The following is a 19,897-nucleotide window of genomic DNA, read 5'->3' as shown; positions in this document are numbered from 1 at the left end:
CTGGAGGGAGTATATTGTTGGGAGCGGGCTTATGGGCTTTATAGCCAGTTTCCCCATGCCAGTGTTTGGCACACCCTCCTGTTGCTGTGGTCCATCTTATGTTGGCCAGGGGGTGATGTCCACCCTCTGCTCATGCCATCATTTTTCCCTGCCATCGTGGAGCTTCCCCTCGAGCCTGTAAGCCAAAATAAATCTCTTTTTCCCAGAAGCTGCTCTTGGTTGGGTGATTTCTAACAGCAATGCAAACCGGACTGCAACAGTAAAGTGGTACCAGGAGTGGGATTGCTGCTAGACACCTGACTATGTGGCTTCAGCCTTTTGTAGCTGATTTTCAAGAGGAAAGTGGAAGGAGTTGAAACCTTGGCCTAAGAGATGCCTTGCAGTGCTGTAAGTACAGCTTAATGGACTATTCTGGTCTGAGCTCTAAGACCTGAATGCAGTAAGAACTATGGACTGTGAGGTTTGGCTTATGAGGGTGAGAAAGAGCTGTGCCTGGACTGGGCTAGCAGTTTGTGTGAGAAGCTTGCTCTTGTGCCCATGTCCTGAGAAGTTGTGCAGGGTTGCCTAGCGTAGAAATGAACTGGTGTGTGCAGAGGGATATGGCACAGAAAGAAAAATCTTTGGGTGAACTGCTGCCCGTTCAGCTGCAACTGAGAGATTACAACCTTTGAGACTGGGTTAGCTGACCTGCGCTGGGGCAACAGGAAGAATGTCAACTGTTTTGAAGGGGTCTGAGTGCTCAAGGAGTGTTCTGTTCTTCAAAGTCTGCTTTAATCCCCCCTGGATTAACAAATTGGCACCCTACCTGGTATTGTGGAGTATAAGAAATGCTGGAAAGAGGGTCATTGAGTTTGCAACACGGTCTTGTGTTTTGGAAATGGCCATGGGCAGTGTGAAGCAGGTTTGCTGGTTGCCTGCATAGAGACCCCATGGGGCCATGAGGATGAACCGTGGCTTGCAGTGGAGACCCAGTGGAGATGCTGGGACCATGAGATAGCTGCCGAGGAGCTGCCGGTCCCCATGAAGTTTTCCAGCACTGTGAGTAGCCTAGCTGGAGGGGCGGAATTGGAATGCCAGAGACTTGTTGCTGGTTAGAATTATCGGACTTGAAGATTTGTCACTGGCTAGATTTGCTGGACTTGAAGCTACAGAGCTTGATGTTTGCCCTGGTTGTTTTTAAATCTTGTATTGGTTGAATGTTTCTTTGCTATGCCCAATGCCATCTTTTGCAGTGTGAAAATTAATTCTGTGCCATTCTGGGTTTTTTGAGGTTATATTTTGGTATTATGGCTCAGTTAAAAGATCTTAAACTATGGGGATGTATGAACATCGTTGAGATTGATTAAAACTATGGGGACTTTTAAAGTCAGAGTGAAAGCATTGTATTTTACATCATGTATGGATATCAGTTTATGGGGGCCAGGGGCGGAATGTGGTGGTTTGATTCAGGTGTCCCCCATAAACTTAGGTGTTCTGAATGCTAGGTTCCCAGCTGATGGATATTTGGGAATTAATGCCTCCTGGAGGGAGTATATTGTTGGGGGCGGGCTTATGGGCTTTATAGCCAGTTTCCCCATGCCAGTGTTTGGCACACCCTCCTGTTGCTGTGGTCCATCTTATGTTGGCCAGGGGGTGATGTCCACCCTCTGCTCATGCCATCGTTTTTCCCTGCCATCGTGGAGCTTCCCCTCGAGCCTGTAAGCCAAAATAAATCTCTTTTCCCAGAAGCTGCTCTTGGTTGGGTGATTTCTAACAGCAATGCGAACCGGACTGCAACAGAGATGAACTGTCAAAATGTACAAGGCCCTGCATGTGGCCCAGCAGTTCTACTAGAATTCTATAGGTACAATTTGTACATATGTAAATTAAAGTATACAAAATGGCTCTTTGCTAGAGCAGTGTGGAATAGCCCAATACTGGAAATCCCTCTGAATGCCTAGCAATGTTGACTGACTAAATAATGTTCCTTCCATTAAGGAATGCCCTGTAGCCATTAAAAATAATATGGCGGGCCGGGTGTGGTGGTCCATGGCTTTAATCCTAGCACTCAGGAGGCAGAGGTAGGAGGGTCGCCAGGAGTTCAAGGCCACCCTGAGAGTACATAGTTAATTGATTCCAGGTCACACTGGACCAGAATGAGACCATACCTCGAAAAACCAATAATAATAATAATAATAATAATAATAATAATAATAATAATATGGCGTGTGGCGCTGCATGTCTATAATCCCAGCACTTGGGAGGCAGAGGTAGGAGGACTGCCATGAGTTCAAGGACACCCTGAGAATAGAGTGAATTCCAGGTCAGTCTGGGCTAAAGTGAGACCCTACCTCAAAATATCATTAAAAAAAAAATTTTTTTTTTTTTTTTTGAGGTAGGGTCTCACTCTAGCCCAGGCTGAGCTGACCTGGAATTCACTATGTAATCTCAGGATGACGGTGAACTCATGGCGATCCTCTTACCTCTGCCTCCCAAATGTTGGGATTAAAGGCATGTGCTACTACACCTGGCCTGAAATAACCTTTTGTTTTTGTTTCTGTTTTCCAAGGTAGGGTCTCACTCTAGCCCAGGCTGACCTGGAATTCACTATGTAGTCTCAAGGTGGCCTTGAACTCATGGTGATCCTCCTACCTCTGCCTCCATTGTGCTGAGATTAAAGGTGTATGCCACCACAGCTTTCCTTTTACCTCTCAGTCTTCATCTAAATTCTCTAGTTGAGTTACTAGCTACATGACCTTGAAAAAATTATCTATGCTCATTTCTGTAAAGTGATGATATCTTAAAATTATTTTGAATACTTTTTTTTTTTTGGCTTTTCAAGGTAGGGTCTCACTCTAGCCCCGGCTGACCTGGAATTCACTATGGGGTCTCAGGGTGGCCTTGAACTCAGTGATCCTCCTACCTCTGCCTCCTGAGTGCTGGGATTAAAGGCATGCGCCACCACGCCCGGCTTTTGAATAAATTTATAATTTCTAAAGAGCTGGACTAGAACCTGATACTTTGTCAGCATTATTCATGTATTAAGTACTGCCATTTTGCTGCCTCAGACTGACTTCATAGCAAGGCCATTTGACACCCAGCTGTACCAGTTCTCTCTGCTGCCGCTTCTACTTAAACACTTCATTCAGTTCACAAGTAAGTTTTAAAAATATTTCTTTCTATTTTATTATATTTATAAGAGGGGGGGGGGCACATAGAGAGAAGATGGGCTCGCCAGGGCCTCTAGCCACTGCAACTGAACTCCAGACACATGCGCCACCTGGCTTACTAGGTTGGATACTGGTGAATCGAACCTGGGTCCTTAGACTTCATAGGTTGACATCTTAACTGTTAAGTCATCACTCCAGCCCTTTTTTTTTTTTTTAACATTATTTATTTGCAAGCAGCGAGGGACAGAGAAGGAATGAACAGGTGCACCAAGACCTCTAGCCACTGCAAAGGAACTGGAGATGCATACTCCACTTGGTGCACTGACTTACACGGGAACTGGGGAATGGAACCTGGGTGCTTATGCTTTGCAGGCAAGTGCCTTAACTGCTGAGACACCTCTCCAGCCCTTTTATTTTTCCAGTGCTAAGAATTGAACCCAGGGCCAGACGTGGTGGCAGAGGTAGGAGGATCACCATGAGTTCAAGGCTACCCTGAGACTACATAGTGAATTCCAGGTCAGCCTGGGCTACAGTGAGCCTCCAAAAACCAAAAAAATAACTGAACCTGGGGCCTCCACGTACTCTAACAGCAACCCTGTGACAGCTCCAGCCCCAGTTAGCAAGTACTTTTATTTACAGTCATTATTGGGGGGAGGGGTGGACGACTAACGGGTGAAAGCACAGTCTCACTCTAGCACAAAGCTGACCTTGAATTTAAGGTGATCCTTTTACCTCAGGCTCTCAAATGCTGGGATTTACACACCCGGCATAATATGGCATAATTTTCAACACTCAGGCGATGCTCTGTGCACCAGCAATACAGCAGAGACATCTGTGTTCTCAATGTAGGTGGAGGGGGCAAATGACCACAGCCAAGAACCAGGTAAGTAAGTACCATAGAGGATTCAATTAGGGTTTAACAATGAACCTTCAAGTGGCACTTTTCATTTAAGGGCCTAGGAAGGCCCCAAAGGTGATAGAAAACAGATCTGAGTGACAAGGAGCAGCCACCAATGTTGAGGCCCCCCCCCCCCCAAGGTAGGGTCTCACTCTAGCTCAGGCTGACCTGGAATTCAGTATGTAGCCTCAGGGTGGCCTTGAACTCATGGTGATCCTCCTACCTCTGCCACCCAAGTGCTGGGATTAAAGGCGTGCACCACCATGCCCAGCAAAATAAGTTTGTTTTTTTGGGGGGTGAGTCTCCCTTTGTGCCTATCTCATGTTGTTCAAAATGTCATCCTCCTCGGAGGGGGGGCTCTCCAGAAAAAGGGCCCCCAAACGCAAACTGCACACTACAAAAATGATCCCATCCTCCCGCCCTGGTCAAGCCCCAAGTGGGTAGCTAGCTGTGCCTTAGGCCAGCACTGTAAGGATGGAAAGGAACTTGTTTCTAAGTGTCTCCCCGGGTCCTTGTTAAACTCAGGTTATACCTGAAAGTTATACCTAATGCTGTTACACTTCTGATTGCGTTGTTGTAACTAGGTATCAGATGCCCAGAAAATATCCTAGAAACCAGGAAGTTCGGTTTATAAGTTTGGTGCCTTGACTCATCCACGAGGCGGCCTGAGCGGCCCGAGCTTCACCGCTGTGTCGCCCACATCGAGGAAAACTTTCCCTGGCTCTTTTAACTACTGACTGAGAGGAAACGTGTGACTGGTCCAGGTACCAATCGCCACCAAAGCTGCCTCTCAGAGCCGTCGCCCATTAGGAGACATTACCTACCGCACGAGGTGACCGAGAGAGGAAGTGGTCTGTTCGTGCACTGCTCACACATGTATGCGATTGCTTTTTTTTTTTTTTTTTTTTTTTTTTTGTTTTTCGAGGTAGGGTCTCACTCTAGCCCAGGCTGACCTGGATGCCACTATATAGTCTCAGGGTGGCCTCGAACTCACTGCGATCCTCCTACCTCTGCCTCCCGAGTGCTGGGATCAAAGGCATGCGCCACCATGCCGGCGCGACTGCTTTTACTACTAGCTCCCGGGAGAAACATGTCCTGGGAGAAAACGACTTGCAGCCAGGAGGGTGTTGCTGGCTCCAGGCTTCATAGGGGTAGACCGAGGGACCTCGACAAAGTGAACTCTGCCTTCCCTCAACTTCCGGTGCTCCGGAGCTCAGCAGCCGGAACGCCGGTGAACTTCTCCCATAGGGCCACCGGGAAGTCGACCGTGGAAGGCAGTCCGGGGCACAGCGTGGGCTGGGGGCGTCTCCCGAGCATACAGGTGGATTACGGGCAACGGGAGCGAGTGCACGCGAGCCAGCAGTGCCCCACGTTACTCACACAACCGGCGCCAAACTTGCGCGTCTTACGGCGCAGGCGCAGCGAACGCAGGCAGCGCTGGAACCCTCTGGTCCCGCGCGCCCACCAACCAGTCAACGCTCGCCTAGCACAAAGCTAATCCCGCCCCCAGAGCGCTGTCGTCAAGCCCCGCCCCCTCTCCGACCATCCGGTCCGCCCATTCGTCAGCGTCCCCGCCCCGCGCCCTGCGCAGTGAAGGCTCGTGATTGGCTGAGAGGATGGACTCGATCTCTGGTTGGCTGAGACGGAGTCACGAGGGTGCAGTCGTCGCCTTTCCAGAGGCGATTACTGGGCAGGCTCAGTCTTTCGCCTCAGACGCTAGCTCTAGCTGGCCGTCAGTCGTACGCTCTCCTGTGTCTTTAGTACCCGCGGTCGCCATCGAAGTCGCCTGCGTCCCTCTACGCTGATCTCCTCTCGTTCGCCACACACTCCGTCGTCATAACTCGCCATCATGGTGAAGCTAGCAAAGGTAAGAGGCCTCCCGCCGCGGACGCAGACGTCGAGGCCTGCCTTAGCGAGACGCGGGCGCGCGCGCGAGACGCCGCGGGGAGGAGGGCCTGTGCGCAGTCCCGGGAGCGTTCGAGGGCGCCATGCTGAGGGAACTCTCGCGCGACTAGCGGGAGGTCTCGCGGCTTTTGGGGCTCCTCTGTGCTGAGGTGAAGCGCTTGGGGCAGGTGCGAGGATGGCGTGCTGCGCGCGGCGGGTTGAGAGTGAGGCGCCCAGCGTGGGGAGGGGGCGCCTCACCTCAGGCCTGGAGACGTCCTGCGGCCGGCGGGAGCTGGGCCCCGCCTCCTGGCGCACGTGTTCCGGTGCGCGGCCCGCCACGTGGGCCGCGGCGCTCCGCGTGGGTGCGGATCCTCGGAGGAGAAGCGGTGGGGTGCAGTGTGCGGAGTAGCTAAAACCCGGCGGGCGACCCTCGGCGCACGTCCGTCTGCGGCAGGCCGACACGTGGTGGGCTCCACGAGGAGACGTGCTGGGCGGCTGGAGTATGGTGGCCTGCTTGGTACCGCACGTGCCTCAGTTAGTACGCGAAAACCATCAAGAAGGGAAGGAGTAGTGTTAAGAGATGACCTTAGGTGTTCAATTGAATTCAGGAGAGGGTACCGGAATAGGCTACCCCCTCGTTGATAATTTTTTTCTTACGTGTGCTTCGCTATGGCAAAGAAACGTCTTAAGTTGTCTTTCCAGAAATAGAGAGAAACCTTAGGTATCTCAGTTTGCAAATCTTGACAAGACTTGTCACCACCAACAAGAAAACGTCTTGCTGCTTGTTTTTTCTATTTGAGAGAATATGTGCGCGCTAGGGCCCCTTGCCACTGGAAATGAGCTCCAGATGCATGCACCACATTGTGCATGTGGCTTTACGTGGGCGCTGCGGAATTAAGCCCAGGCTGGCCGGCTTTGTGAGCAAGTAACTGCTAAGCCATCACCCCTGCTTGTGCTTTTAATAATGCGGAAAGTGGGCTTTTAAAGCAAGGGATGGCAAATATGAACGGCTTGAAATGTGGTTGAGGTGTGCCTTTATAGAAATATGTTCCATTTGTAGGCTGGTAAAAACCAAGGTGATTCCAAGAAAATGGCTCCTCCCCCAAAGGAGGTAGAAGAAGATAGTGAGGACGAAGAAATGTCAGAAGATGAAGATGATGACAGCAGTGGAGAAGAGGTAATTAATTACATCCAGCAAATTGCATAATTTATTAAAATTTAAGACCGATAATACAGTTGATATTGGATGTCTGGAAAAGTATTGAAATGTGAAATTGACAGACTATTTGGGGGTTTCCTTTTCCTATACCCACTTGAGTTGATAGGATGTGCTGCATTGAAACATGCTTTTCCAGACTTGTCCGGTTGGGGATTTTTTTTTTAAGGATATAGCATTTATTTTCAATTCATTCTGTGGTCACATGGACTTGACCTGACACACTTGGGCAGAACATCATGGTAGTGGTAAATTGTGGCAGGGAAAATACTGTGTTGAAGAGTGATCAAGGGTTTTCCTAGTTTTTGGGACAGATTTTTACAGCCCAGGTATGCACAAGTACCTGTGCACAACATTGTTTCAAGTTCTTAAACACGTTTTCTACACATTAAGGGCCAGGTTGGCACTGTATTCATATGTGAGGATAGCCTTACATATTCCTTTCCTATTCTCCAAGCGAGGTTAAAAGTAGTAATTAGAGCCGGGGGTGGTGGCGCACACCTTTAATCCCAGCACTCAGGCAGAGGTAGGAGGATCGCCAAGAGTTCGAAGCCACCTTGAGAGACAAAATAGTGAATTCCAGGTCAGCCTGGGCCAGAATGAGACCCTACTTCGAAAAACGAGCAAAAAAAACTAGTAAAAAAAAATGGGGCTGGGCATGGTGGCTCACACCTTTAATTAGGGGGATCACCATGAGTTTGAGGTCACCCTGAGACTACATAGTGAAATCCAGGTCAGCCTGGACCTTACCTTAAACCAAAAAAAGGCTTTTGATGGGATTCAGGTAAATCAATGTACATATGTATAGATGGACCTGTATAGCTTTGTTTTTTGCAGTGTAGGGTCTCTCTAACCTAGGCTGACCTGGAATTTACTGGGTAGTTTCAGGCTAGCCCCAAAGTCACAGCAGTCTGCAAACAGAGAGAGAAGAGACAGAATGGGGGCGTGCCAGGGCCTCCAGCCCTTGCAAACAAGCCACTTTGTGCATTTGGTTTTATGTGGGTACTGGGGAATCAAACTCAGCTTTGCTGGCAAGTGTCTTAAGGACTAGGCATTGTCTCCAGCCCGTAGCTGTGATTTCTCTCTCTCTCTCTCTCTCTCTCTCTCTCTCTCTCTCTCTCTCTTTTTTTTTTTTCAAGGTAGGGTCTCACTCTGGCTCAGGCTGACCTGGAATTCACTATGTAGTCTCAGGGTGGCCTCGAACTCTTGGAGATCCTCCTACCTCTGCCTCCCGAGTGCTGGGATTAAAGGCGTGCGCCACCACGCCCGGCTCCATAGCTGTGATTTTTAATCTGCCTGACATACATTTGTGCTGAAATTCTAGCACTCCAGGGGCTAAAGTATGAGAATGTGAGATCAAAACCAGTTTGGGCTACATTAAACCCTAGCAGAAAACAAAAGTGTGAGATGGAATTTAAAGGTATGGTTTAGGGATGTTTTCTGTTTTCAGGGTTTCTTACGTTTCTGTGTTGGGCTGCGCTGCTGCCATAGATATACATAGGTCATACACTCGACTCTAGAGTTTAAAATGTGTGTAAATGTTTATGGTCTTTAAATTCATAGACAGTGCCAGGCTGTAATATATATATATCTTGGCTATATTTTTGGATGTGGGTAAGTCCTTAATGTTTGTTTGTTCCTTAGGTTGTCATTCCTCAGAAAAAAGGCAAAAAGGCCACCACAACTCCTGCAAAGAAGGTGGTGGCTCCCCAAACAAAAAAGGTTGCAGTTTCCACCCCTGCCAAGAAAGCAGCTGTCACTCCAGGCAAAAAGGCAGCTGCTACACCAGCAAAGAAGGCAGTTACACCAGCCAAAGCAGTCCCGACACCTGGCAAGAAGGGATCCACACAAGCAAAAGCATTGGTAGCAACCCCTGGTAAAAAGGGAGCTGTCACACCAGCCAAGGGGGCAAAGAATGGCAAGAATGCCAAGAAGGAAGACAGTGATGATGACGAAGAGGATGATGAAGACGACAGCGAGGAGGAAGAAGAGGAGGAAGATGATGAAGAGGATGAATTTGAGCCAGCAGTGGTGAAAGCAGCAGCTGCTGCTCCTGCCTCAGAGGATGAAGATGACGAGGAAGAGGAGGAGGAGGATGATGATGACGAGGAGGAGGAAGATGGTGAGTTCTCTTGGTATTTTCTGGGCTTGTTTGCTGGAATAGCTTGAAGGTTAGAATTACAGTTGCATTCTTGGGGAAGCCCCACCCCCAGGTAGGGACTTACAGTAGCCCAGGCTGACCTGGAATTCACTGTGTAGTCTGAGGGTAGTCTCGAACTCCTACCTCTGCCTCCGAAGTGCTGGGATTAAAAGCATGTGCCACCACACCCAACCTTGGGGTGTTAATTACCACTACCTTAATTAAGCTTGGTGACAGGATTGAATTGCCTTTCTAGACTTAACCACATGTGACTTCTTTTAGATTCCGAAGAAGAAGCTATGGAGATTGCACCAGCAAAAAAGAAAGCTCCTGCAAAAGTCGTTCCTGTGAAAGCCAAGAATGTGGCTGAGGAGGAGGATGAGGAGGATGATGATGAAGAGGAGGAAGAAGAAGATGAGGAGGATGAGGAGGAGGAAGAAGATGAGGAGGAGGAGGAAGAGGAGGAAGGTAAACAGTTTTAAGTTTTTGACTTGTCTTATATTTGAAGGAAATACATAAATATATCTACTCACGAATGACATTTAAAAATTATTGCCCAGAGCCTGTTAAAGAAGCATCTGGAAAAAGAAAGAAGGAAATGAACAAACAGAAAGCAGCTCCTGAAGCCAAGAAACAGAAAGTGGAAGGTAACCAGAAAGTGGAAGGTAAGGCACAGAGTTTGGGGAAACAAGGGAGAGTAGAAATGGCACAAATGATGAATGACAAAGGGACTTAATACTGAAACCTAATGTTGCAAAGCAATGTGCTGATGTGCTTGTACAGGAATTGTGTACTGAAAAATGATTGATAATGTGTTGATAAGTAGACTAACAGGAATACATCTTTGTACAGGATCAGAACCAACTACACCTTTCAACCTTTTTATTGGAAACCTGAATCCTAACAAATCTGTTGCTGAATTAAAAGTTGCCATCAGTGAGCTTTTTGCTAAAAATGATCTTGCTGTTGTGGATGTCAGAACTGGTACAAATAGGTAAGTGCTTCACTGCACACTGGATCAGCTGGTGGTTTTGCCCAGTTGCCTTATCCCAACACTTAGGAAGTTATACTGTAAAGACTAAATGTTAATGGCCTAAGTCATCAAATCATAGTGTGTACAAATTTTAATATTTCCATAATAAACCATAACTCATTGTACAAAATGACATAAAATTTCACAAATTTAGTGGGTTTTTTTTTTCCCCCCAAGGTAGGGTCTTGCTATAGCCCAGGCTGACCTGCAATTCACTATGTAATCTCAGGGTGTCCTCACTCCAGGTGACCTACCTCTGTTGGATTAAAGGCATGTACCACCATGCTCTGTTTGTTTTTCCTTTTTTAGAATATTTATTTTTGCAAACAACACTCTAGCAGGTGACACAATTTGAGCTTGCAAGAAAGTCTAACCTATTCAAGTGGTCTCTGCTTCATGAGACAAGCTATTTGTAGTCTCAGACTGCCCCCAAACCCAATAGCAATCTCCCTACCTCTCCCTCTCAAGTGCTGGGATTAAAGGTGAATACCACCATACCCAGCTTTGTTTACAGAAATGTGTCATACCTGAGTCATAGTGAAAGATTTTAGCCAATTAGAATTCTCTTATTTTACTGATTAAGCCAGTTCCTTTGCCAGCTACTACTAGCAGTGTAGCAAATGAGGAAAACCTTAAATGAAATTGGAATGTCATTCCTTAGTATTCAGATTTTGTTCTGTAGGTGCAGATTTTTTGCTTCATCCTTGTTTATATCACCACATTATTAATGATGCTTATAATATATGTATATGTGTTCCCCACCCCATAATTTTTTGCCCTCTTCTCTTTAAAGGAAGTTTGGTTATGTGGATTTTGAATCTGCTGAAGACATAGAAAAAGCCTTGGAACTCACTGGTTTAAAGGTTTTTGGCAATGAAATTAAATTAGAGAAACCAAAAGGAAGAGACAGTAAGAAAGGTATGTAAAAGTTTAGAGCTTAATTACATGTTTGGAATTTGGTTTGTCGGACTGGAAATCATTTAGGATTTAGACACAGAATACTTTGAATCTTAAAAATACATCTTATTTTGGGGGAGAGAGATGGAGGAAGATAGAGAATGGGCATGCCAGTGCCTCCAGCCACTGCAAACACACCCCAGATGCACCACCTGTGCATCTGTTTTACATGGGTCCTGGAGAATCAAATGTGGGTTATTGTGTTTTGCAGGCTAGCACCTTAACCATTAGGCCATCTCTTCAGCCCCTCCCCCCTTGTTTTGCAGATAAGGTCTTGCTCTAACCCCAGCTGAAGTTGAATTCACTATGTAGTCTCAGGCTGGCCTTGATTCTTCTACCTCAAGCCTCCCAGTTGCTGGAATCAAAGGCATGCTATATCCAGCCCTGAATATATTTCTTTAAAAGTTTGTTGGGGGCTGGATAATCTGATGAGCTTGCCTGTGAAGTCTGATGACCCATGTTCAATTCTTCAGGTCCTGTTGGCACAAGCATCTGGAGTTTGATTGCAGTGGCTGGAGGCCTTGGCATGCCAGTTCTTGCTCTCACTCACATAAAGAAAAGGCCAGTCTGTTGGGTTTGCCTCGAAAAATTTAATATATTTTATTGAGCTGGGGAGATGGCTCAGCCAATAAGGTGCAAAGCCTGTTGGCCCGAGTTCAGTTACCTAGTTACCCACAGGGTGGCCTCTAGCCACTGCAAGTGAACTCTAGACACATACGCAACCTTGTGCATCTGGCTCACCTGGGTGTTGGGGAATGGAACCCAGGTTATTATGCTTAGCAGGCTAGTAAGTGCCTTAACCTCCACACAATCTCTCCAGCCCAAAAGAAGTACTTCTTAAAAATTTATTTGAAGAAGACAGTGATGGTTAGGGTATACTTTGCCACTACAAATGGATTCCCCATACATGTACTTGCAACTTTGCACATCTGATGCTCCTTGGATAGATATATAGATTAGATTCAAAGCTAAGCACTAAATTTGTTCACACAAATATACATGTATTAGTGACTTATTTTGACTAACATCACAAGGTTAGATGTGACATGCCACTGCTTCAGATTTGTTTCTGATTTGGAGCATTTTGTGCTTGTCCTTTCTTATAAGGTAGGGTCTCACACTAGCCCAGGCTGACTTGGAATTCATTATGTATTCTCGAGTTAGCCTCACACTCAGTGATCCTCCAACTATAATCTCAGTTCTGGGATTAAAAAAAATTATTTTCAAATTTTTATTTTTTTTGAGGTAGGGTCTCACACTGGTCCAGGCTGACCTGGAATTAACTATGATAGTCTCCCAGGGTGGCCTTGAACACTCGGCAATCCTCCCTACCTCTGTCTCCTGAGGGCTGGGATTAAAGGCGTGAGCCACAATGCCCAGTCTTCAAAATTTTATTAACAAATTTCATGATTATAAAAAATATCCCATGGTAATACCCTCCCTCCCCCCACCTTCCTTAAAACTTTTTAAGATTTATTTATTTGGGACAGAGCATGAGAACAGGCACACCAGAGCTTCTCTTTTCACTGAAAATGAACTCCAGTTGGGTGTGCATCTGATTTAAGTGGGACCTGGAGAACCGTGTGCCTTAACGACTAACCCGTCTCTCTATTGTGAGGAAGGTATGGGCGCACCAAATCCTCTTGTTACAAATGAAATCAAGGTGCATCTGACTATGTCAGTACAATGCTTTTGCATGTGTACATGGACATACCGTGGATCTTTTACTACTGCAAATAAATGACAATTTAGTTGGTTTGTGGATGGCTGGGAATTTTAACCCAGTCTGTTGGTGCTCCGTGACCCTGCATTTTTAATGGATTCTGAGCCATTATTACATGGACTGTAGTGTAGAGGGTTTCTAAGGTTGTGCTAGATTTTCTAATTTCTCTTAGGTGTTTAGCTTTTTTTTTTTTTTTTTTTTTCAGTTTATTAATTGATTTGAGAAAGAGGGAGAGAGGGAAAAAAAGAATGGGCGCACCAGGGCCTGAAGCCACTGCAAACGAACTCCAGATGCTTGCCCCCCTTGTGCATCTGGCTAATGTGGGTCTTGGGGCATTCAACCTGGGTCCTTTTGCTTTGCAGTCAAATGCCTTAATCATGCCATCCCTCCAGCCCTGTTTAGCTTTTTGAAAACTGACAGGTCGCCTGGGCTAGAGTGAAACCCCCTCAAAAAAAAATTACTTGAAGGGAGAGGCAGAAAATGGGCTTCAGCCACTGCTAACTCCAGATGTATGTGGCTTTATGTGGGTACTGGTCAATTGAGCCCAGGTCAATGGGCTTTTTTTTTTTATAACCACTGAGCCATCTCTCCAACCCTCATTTTTTTAAATATGTTCGGCCTGTGCCTTTTTGTTTTTCACTCAAGTTTGTGAGGTTTTACTGCAGGTCAAGCTTTTAGAAATTCAGTCAAGAGCCGGGCGTGGTGGTGCACGCCTTTAATCCCAGCACTTGGGAGGCAGAGGTAGGTGGATTACCATGAGTTTGAAGCCACCCTGGGACTCCATAGTGAATTCCAGGTCGGCCTGGGCTGGAGTGAGACCCTACCTCGAAAAATCAAAAATAAAAATAAAAATTCAGTCAAGATGGGCTTGGTGGCACACGCCTTTAACCCCAGCACTCAGGAGGCAGAGGTAGGAGGATCGCAGAGTTTGAGGCCACCCTGAGACTGAATAGTTAATGCCTGGGCTAGAGAGAGACTCACAAGACCCTACCTTGAAAAACCAATAAATAAATAGAGTTGATAGTGTCAGTGTGGAGAGACTGTATTTTGCCATATGCCCCTCTCAGCAAGCATGGGGCTTTCTCCATTTAGGAAATAATTTTCTTCTGTGATTTTATTTTTGTTGTTTTGTTTCAATCTAGTTCGAGCTGCAAGAACACTTTTGGCCAAAAATCTTTCTTTCAACGTCACTCAGGATGAACTTAAAGAAGTGTTTGATGATGCCATTGAGATCAGATTAGTCAGCCAGGATGGGAAGAGCAAAGGGTATGTTTTATGTCTGAAGTTCTCTTTTAAACAGGGAGCCCATACTGACATTAAAGGTGACCTTGAATTTGATTCTCTGACCTAGTGGCTATTGATTGGAAGCAATGTTAAAGTTTGTCCTTGAATTTAACAATTTTCTATCTCAGTCTCCTGAGTGTTGATTAGGTAGGTATGTGCCACCAAGTCCATCCTACTTTTCCTGTTTTATGAGAGAAATATAATCCTAGGCAATTTACCTCCATAAGCTTGTCACTCAGTTTTCTTCTTAATATACATATGTATTTAAAACATAAAAAGACTACATTATATATTAAAAGACAATACTTTGTAAACATTAATGGACAGCATGTTTCACTGAGTGCTCACAGGTCATACCAAGTGACCACAGCTTTGTAATGCACTATGGTATGTATAAAGTAATGCTGGCCTAATGTGTTTATCAGAATCAAGTGGTACATTTATAATAGCTCAGATTTGGAGAAAGGCTTTTGTGTTATTTGAAGGTGTAACATTTGTGTTATTCCTATTGCAGGATTGCTTATATTGAATTTAAGACAGAAGCTGATGCAGAGAAAAACTTGGAAGAAAAGCAGGGGACAGAAATCGATGGGCGATCTGTTTCCCTTCACTACACTGGAGAGAAAGGTCAAAGGCAAGAGAGAGCAGGGAAAAACAGCACTTGGAGTGGTAAGAATTTCCGTTCTTTTTTTAAACATACATATTTAGAGAGGATGAACACGCCAGAGACTTCATCTGCTGCAAACTCTAGACACTTGTGCCACCTTGTGCATCTGGCTTATGTGGATCCTGGGGAATCAAACCTGGGTCCTTTGGCTTTGCAGGCAAGAACCTTAACAGCTAAGCCATCCTGTCAGCCTTGTTTTGTTTTGTTTTGAGATAGGATCTCACTCTAGCCCAGTTTTACCTGGAACTCAACTCTGTAGACCCAGGCTGCCCTCAAGCTTACAGAGGACCTCCTATCTCTGCCTTCCTAGTGCTGGGATTTAAGACATGTAAGAATATGATGTATCAAACCAGGCATGGTGGCTTTTAGCTGAGGGGGATAGCATTGTGAGTTCATGGTCACCTTGAGACTACATAGTGAATTTCAGGTCAACCTGGACTAGACTGGGTCCCTACTTCAAATCCCCTTCCCCCCACACACAAAGTAGTTGGGACATGGCTCTGGATATAGTGCTTGCCATGCATGTATGAAAAACATGAACTGAGTTTGGAATCCCAAAATTAACAAGAAAAAAGAATGAATATGCTTTATTTGTGAGTGAAGTAAGATATCACTGTTAATTAACATGATACTTTCTGGGGGGATAGATTGAGGTAGTCTTGACATAGACTGGAACTAAATAGTCTGTTGCCTTAGTTCCTTCCTATCTTTTGGGATTACAAATGGTTATCCCAATGCACCCATCTAATATAGTATCTTTTTTCATAGGTGAATCAAAAACATTAGTTTTAAGTAACCTGTCCTACAGTGCAACAGAAGAAACTCTTCAGGAAGTATTTGAGAAGGCAACATTTATCAAAGTGCCCCAGAACCCTAATGGCAAACCTAAAGGGTAAACATGTTTTTATGTTGTTGGGTATTGGCTATAAGCACGTTGTGTACTACAGTTAGAGCTCTTACCCTGCCAACAGAAGAGCCATGCAGCTGTATTCTTATATTAACTGTCATCCTCAGGTATGCATTTATAGAATTTGCTTCATTTGAAGATGCTAAAGAAGCTTTAAATTCCTGTAACAAAATGGAAATTGAAGGCAGAGCAATCAGGCTGGAGTTACAAGGACCTAGAGGATCACCTAATGCAAGAAGTCGTAAGTTTTCCTTGGCATGATGTGGGTGGGCATAGCACCTTCTAATTCTTGTCTGTTTACTTTTCTCATAAATTTGGAACTTTCTGTTGCTGCTGAGTAAATGACAATTGGATATGATGACTGATTACCTGAGAAATGTGATGAAATCTCAAGAGAATTCCTCTAGATAGTCAAGTTCTGATCCAGCTGTCAGCTCAAAGCAGCTAATTTTGTATATCCTTATGTATTTTAATAGGCTTGTTTGGGGTGCAGCTTCTGCTTTCTATGAAAGACACAGGCAGGTACTTAAATACATTAGTAATTAAAACATGTTAGGTTGTATATGGTAGTCCATACCTTTAATGTCAGCATTTGGGAGTCAGGTAGGATTGCTGTGAGTTCAAGGCTAGCCTGGGACTACAGAGTGAGTTGCCAGACATCGTGGTCTTGAGTGAGATTGTCTCATTTTTTAATGCTATAGACTTGGGCTAGAGAGAGGTGGCGCAGTAGTTAAATCACTTACATAAACCTAATGACTCAAGTTCAGTTCACCAGTACCCAAGGAAAGCCGGATCTACAAAATGGCGTGTGCATTTGGGGTGCTTTTGCAGTGGTAGGAGGCCTTAGTACGCCCATATCTCTTTGCTTGCTAATACATAGATGTTTTAAAAATAAGTTTAAATGTAGCAGACTTGAAGCCTGTTAATGCAGTCTCTTGCATTCAGCAGTAGTTGGTTAAGATGCTTTTAACTGCTTTTACCACTAAAACAAATATTCTGGACACTAAATCACTAAGGCTTGTGACTAAAGGACTGAGTGAGGCCAAGAGGCAAGCAGATCACTGTGAGTTCAAGACTATCTTGGTATAATGAGTTCAGGACAGTCTAGGTTAAACAGAGTCTGGCAGAAGAAAAAAAAAAAAGCTGGAGCCAGGCGTGGTGGTGCATGCCTTTAATCCTAGCACTCAGGAGGCAGAGGTAGGAATACCGCCATGAGTTTCAGGCCACATTCATAGTGAATTCCAGGTCATTCTGGGCTAAAATGGGACCCTACCTCGAAAAGCAAAAAAAAACAGGGTTGGAGAGATGGCTTAGTGGTTAAGGCATTTGCCTGTGAAGCCTGAGAACCCAGGTTCTGCTCCCCAGATCACATGTAAGCCAGATACATGTGGCACATGCATCTGCAGTGGCTAGAGGCCCTGATGATTCTCTCTCTAGTAAATAAAATTAAAAAAAAATTAAAGACCATTCCAAAAACATTATAAAAACAATAAAACTTCATCTAAAACAGTCATTTTTCTCCCCTAGAGCCATCTAAGACGCTGTTTGTCAAAGGTCTGTCCGAGGAGACTACTGAAGAGACCTTAAAAGAATCATTCGAGGGCTCTGTTCGTGCAAGAATAGTCACGGATCGGGAAACTGGTTCCTCCAAAGGGTAAGTGTGTGGTATAGATGTGTTCTGCATGCAGTTTGTTTTCAAAGTGTCTTGTCTTCTCATTGAGCTCCTTTCTGTCAATTGGTGACAGTTATGGATTCGCACGAGAAGAAGAGAGAGTTCACACAACTAGCGTTACCTTACCTTCTGTTTTTACAGAGGTATATTTGGCTATTTTGTGAGACAGCTTCAATCTCAAACCAGCCAGAATTTCCCTTTATGTGGCATCATAATCTAACACGTAAAGAATGACTTGATGCCTGTTGAGAAATACTTGGCTTTAAAATGAATAATTTTATTTGGTCTTTAAGGTTTGGTTTTGTAGACTTCAACAGTGAGGAAGATGCCAAAGCTGCCAAGGAGGCCATGGAAGATGGTGAAATTGATGGAAACAAAGTTACCTTGGACTGGGCCAAGCCTAAAGGTGAAGGTGGCTTTGGGGGCCGCGGTGGAGGCAGAGGAGGCTTTGGAGGCCGAGGCGGGGGCAGAGGAGGCCGAGGCGGATTCGGTGGCAGAGGCAGAGGCTTTGGAGGTAAGACTAAAGGGGGGTTCATACGGCACATACATTGCTAAGTCGGTGTCCTAATAATAATCTTGGCTGGGGGAGTGCTACCAGTTTTGACACCACCCTTCCATGTCTTCTTTCATGCAGGTCGAGGAGGCTTCAGAGGAGGCAGAGGAGGTGGAGACTTCAAGCCACAAGGAAAGAAGACGAAATTTGAATAATTCTGTCTCAGTCTTTCCCTCTTCCATTTGAAAGAAAGGACTCTGGGGTTTATACTCTAACCTGTTCAATGACAGAGCCTTCTGAGGACATTCCAAGACAGTATACAGTCCTGTGGTCTACTTGGAATCCATATAGATAACATTTCAAGAGAGATACCCTGTTGGTTTTGACTGGATATTCATAAAAACTTTTTAAAGAGATGAGTGATAGAGCTAACCCTTATCTGTAAGTTGAATTTATATTGTTTCATCCCATGTACAAAAACATTTTTTTCCTACAAATAGGGTTTTTTTTTTTTTCCGTTGGGGGTTGTAAAAGAATGTTTTATCATGATTTTTTGCTTCAGTGACTTTAGGACAAATTAAAAGTCCTAAACTCTGGTGCCAGACTTGTACTTCTTAAATGTTTATTTTGAAATGATACTGATACTTGGCAAAGCCAAGCTCAGGTGGACCCTGCGTAGCCAGTGGGAATTCTCCATTAATTGCCTTTGGGGAGGCAAACAGCTTCTACAGTGTTGTGTGGGTGCTAATGTAAAAGGTCCTAAGATATTGCTGTAGTTTCAAATCTTTGTAGTAGGCCAAAGAGATCATGTTGTGTATGAGTGCTTTGAAAACCACCGGAGTGTGAGTGCTGGGATTGGGAGGAACTAGTAAATGGAATTCACTCTAGGTTAAGAGACTAGATAGAGGAAGTATCCAAAGTATGAAGCTAGAGGTATAGGAGAAGCTAGCACACTAAACCTTTTGTCTTTAGTAAACATTTTTCTGTCTTTTTAAAAAAAATATATATATATATGTATATATATATGTTATTTTTTTAAATTTTTATTAACATTTTCCATGATTATAAAAAATCCATGGTAATTCCCTCTTTTTTTTAAAGATACTTTGCTTTTTAGGTTTTTAGGTAGGGTCTCATTCTAGCCCATGTTGACCTGGAATTCACTATGTGGTCTCAGGTTGACCTTGAGCTCATGGCGATCCTCCTACCTCTTCCAAGTACTGGGATTAAAGGCATGCACTATCATACCCCTACCTTTTTGGGGGGAGGGGTTGAGGTAGAGTCCCATTCTACTCCAGGCTGCAATTTATTTCAGACAGAAAAGATAAAGAGTGAGTGTGAGTGCATCACTTTGTTCTATGTGGGTACTGGGGAGTCAGGCCTGAACCCATCTGACTTTGCAAGCAAGTACTTTTACCCAGGTTGATTTCTCCAGTACTCATAAGACAGATGCACATAGTGGCACATGCATCTGGAATTTGTTGGCAGTGGCTGGAGGCCCTGGCTTTGGCATGCCCATTCTCTACTTCTTTCTGGTAAAAAATAAGTAAAAATTTTAAAAAGAAGCCAAGAGTTAACTTCAAAAAAAGTTTTTAAAAAGTTTGGAGCTGGTAGCACAGGTTTGTAATATCAACAATTTGGGAGATTGAAGCAGGATTACAAGTTTAAGGCCATCCTGGATGTGAAGTTAGCTGAGACCATGTCTGAAAAGAGAAGGTGCCAGGCTAGGTGGCGCACTCACTGGCTTCATCAGGGCCACAAGCCATAGCTCAAGTGAATGTCAGCATTGTGTATTCAGTTAAAAATTTGTCCCAAAGTAAACTCTTAGCAGCCAAGTCTAATATCATACTCCATTAAAGCACCAAATTAATACA

At 44.8% G+C, this 19,897-nt stretch overlaps 1 protein-coding gene and 3 non-coding genes across 5 annotated transcripts; all 4 read left to right on the top strand.

Annotated features, from left to right (window-relative positions):
• Positions 1-5,734: 5,734 nt before the first annotated feature.
• Positions 5,735-18,627, top strand: Ncl (nucleolin). 2 transcript variants are annotated; one of them, XM_004662953.2, is made up of 14 exons: positions 5,735-5,914; positions 6,992-7,108; positions 8,792-9,269; positions 9,570-9,755; positions 9,848-9,934; positions 10,140-10,281; positions 11,114-11,238; positions 14,143-14,266; positions 14,799-14,953; positions 15,720-15,843; positions 15,966-16,099; positions 17,386-17,512; positions 17,824-18,044; positions 18,165-18,627. In XM_004662953.2, the coding sequence occupies exons 1-14, from the start codon at positions 5,897-5,899 to the stop codon at positions 18,236-18,238; spliced, it is 2,112 nt and encodes a 703-aa protein (XP_004663010.2). In that variant the 5' UTR covers positions 5,735-5,896; the 3' UTR covers positions 18,239-18,627. The 2 variants fall into 2 exon arrangements, with proteins under 2 accessions (XP_004663010.2, XP_045003602.1); XM_045147667.1 differs by having other exon boundaries at positions 5,736-5,914; positions 9,848-9,952.
• Positions 9,993-10,062, top strand: LOC123460499. Its single transcript, XR_006637048.1, has one exon. It is a non-coding gene; the product is annotated as a small nucleolar RNA SNORD82 (small nucleolar RNA).
• LOC123460501 lies at positions 16,208-16,285 on the top strand. Its single transcript, XR_006637050.1, has one exon. It is a non-coding gene; the product is annotated as a small nucleolar RNA SNORD20 (small nucleolar RNA).
• LOC123460493 lies at positions 17,566-17,701 on the top strand. Its single transcript, XR_006637043.1, has one exon. It is a non-coding gene; the product is annotated as a small nucleolar RNA SNORA75 (small nucleolar RNA).
• Positions 18,628-19,897: the final 1,270 nt, after the last annotated feature.

This window comes from Jaculus jaculus, chromosome 4 (assembly GCF_020740685.1).
Source record: "Jaculus jaculus isolate mJacJac1 chromosome 4, mJacJac1.mat.Y.cur, whole genome shotgun sequence".
In the NCBI taxonomy this organism is placed as follows: domain Eukaryota; kingdom Metazoa; phylum Chordata; class Mammalia; order Rodentia; family Dipodidae; genus Jaculus; species Jaculus jaculus.
Note: the sequence above shows the minus strand (reverse complement) of the source record. Positions and strands in the feature narration are given on the sequence as shown.

What these genes read in the sequence shown, in the direction of transcription:
- Ncl (XM_045147667.1), top strand. An exon ending in GGAGGAGGAAGAGGAGGAAG is followed by an intron (nt 9,756 to 9,847) that starts GTAAACAGTTTT and finishes ATTATTGCCCAG; the next exon opens with AGCCTGTTAAAGAAGCATCT. An exon ending in GTCAGAACTGGTACAAATAG is followed by an intron (nt 10,282 to 11,113) that starts GTAAGTGCTTCA and finishes TTCTCTTTAAAG; the next exon opens with GAAGTTTGGTTATGTGGATT.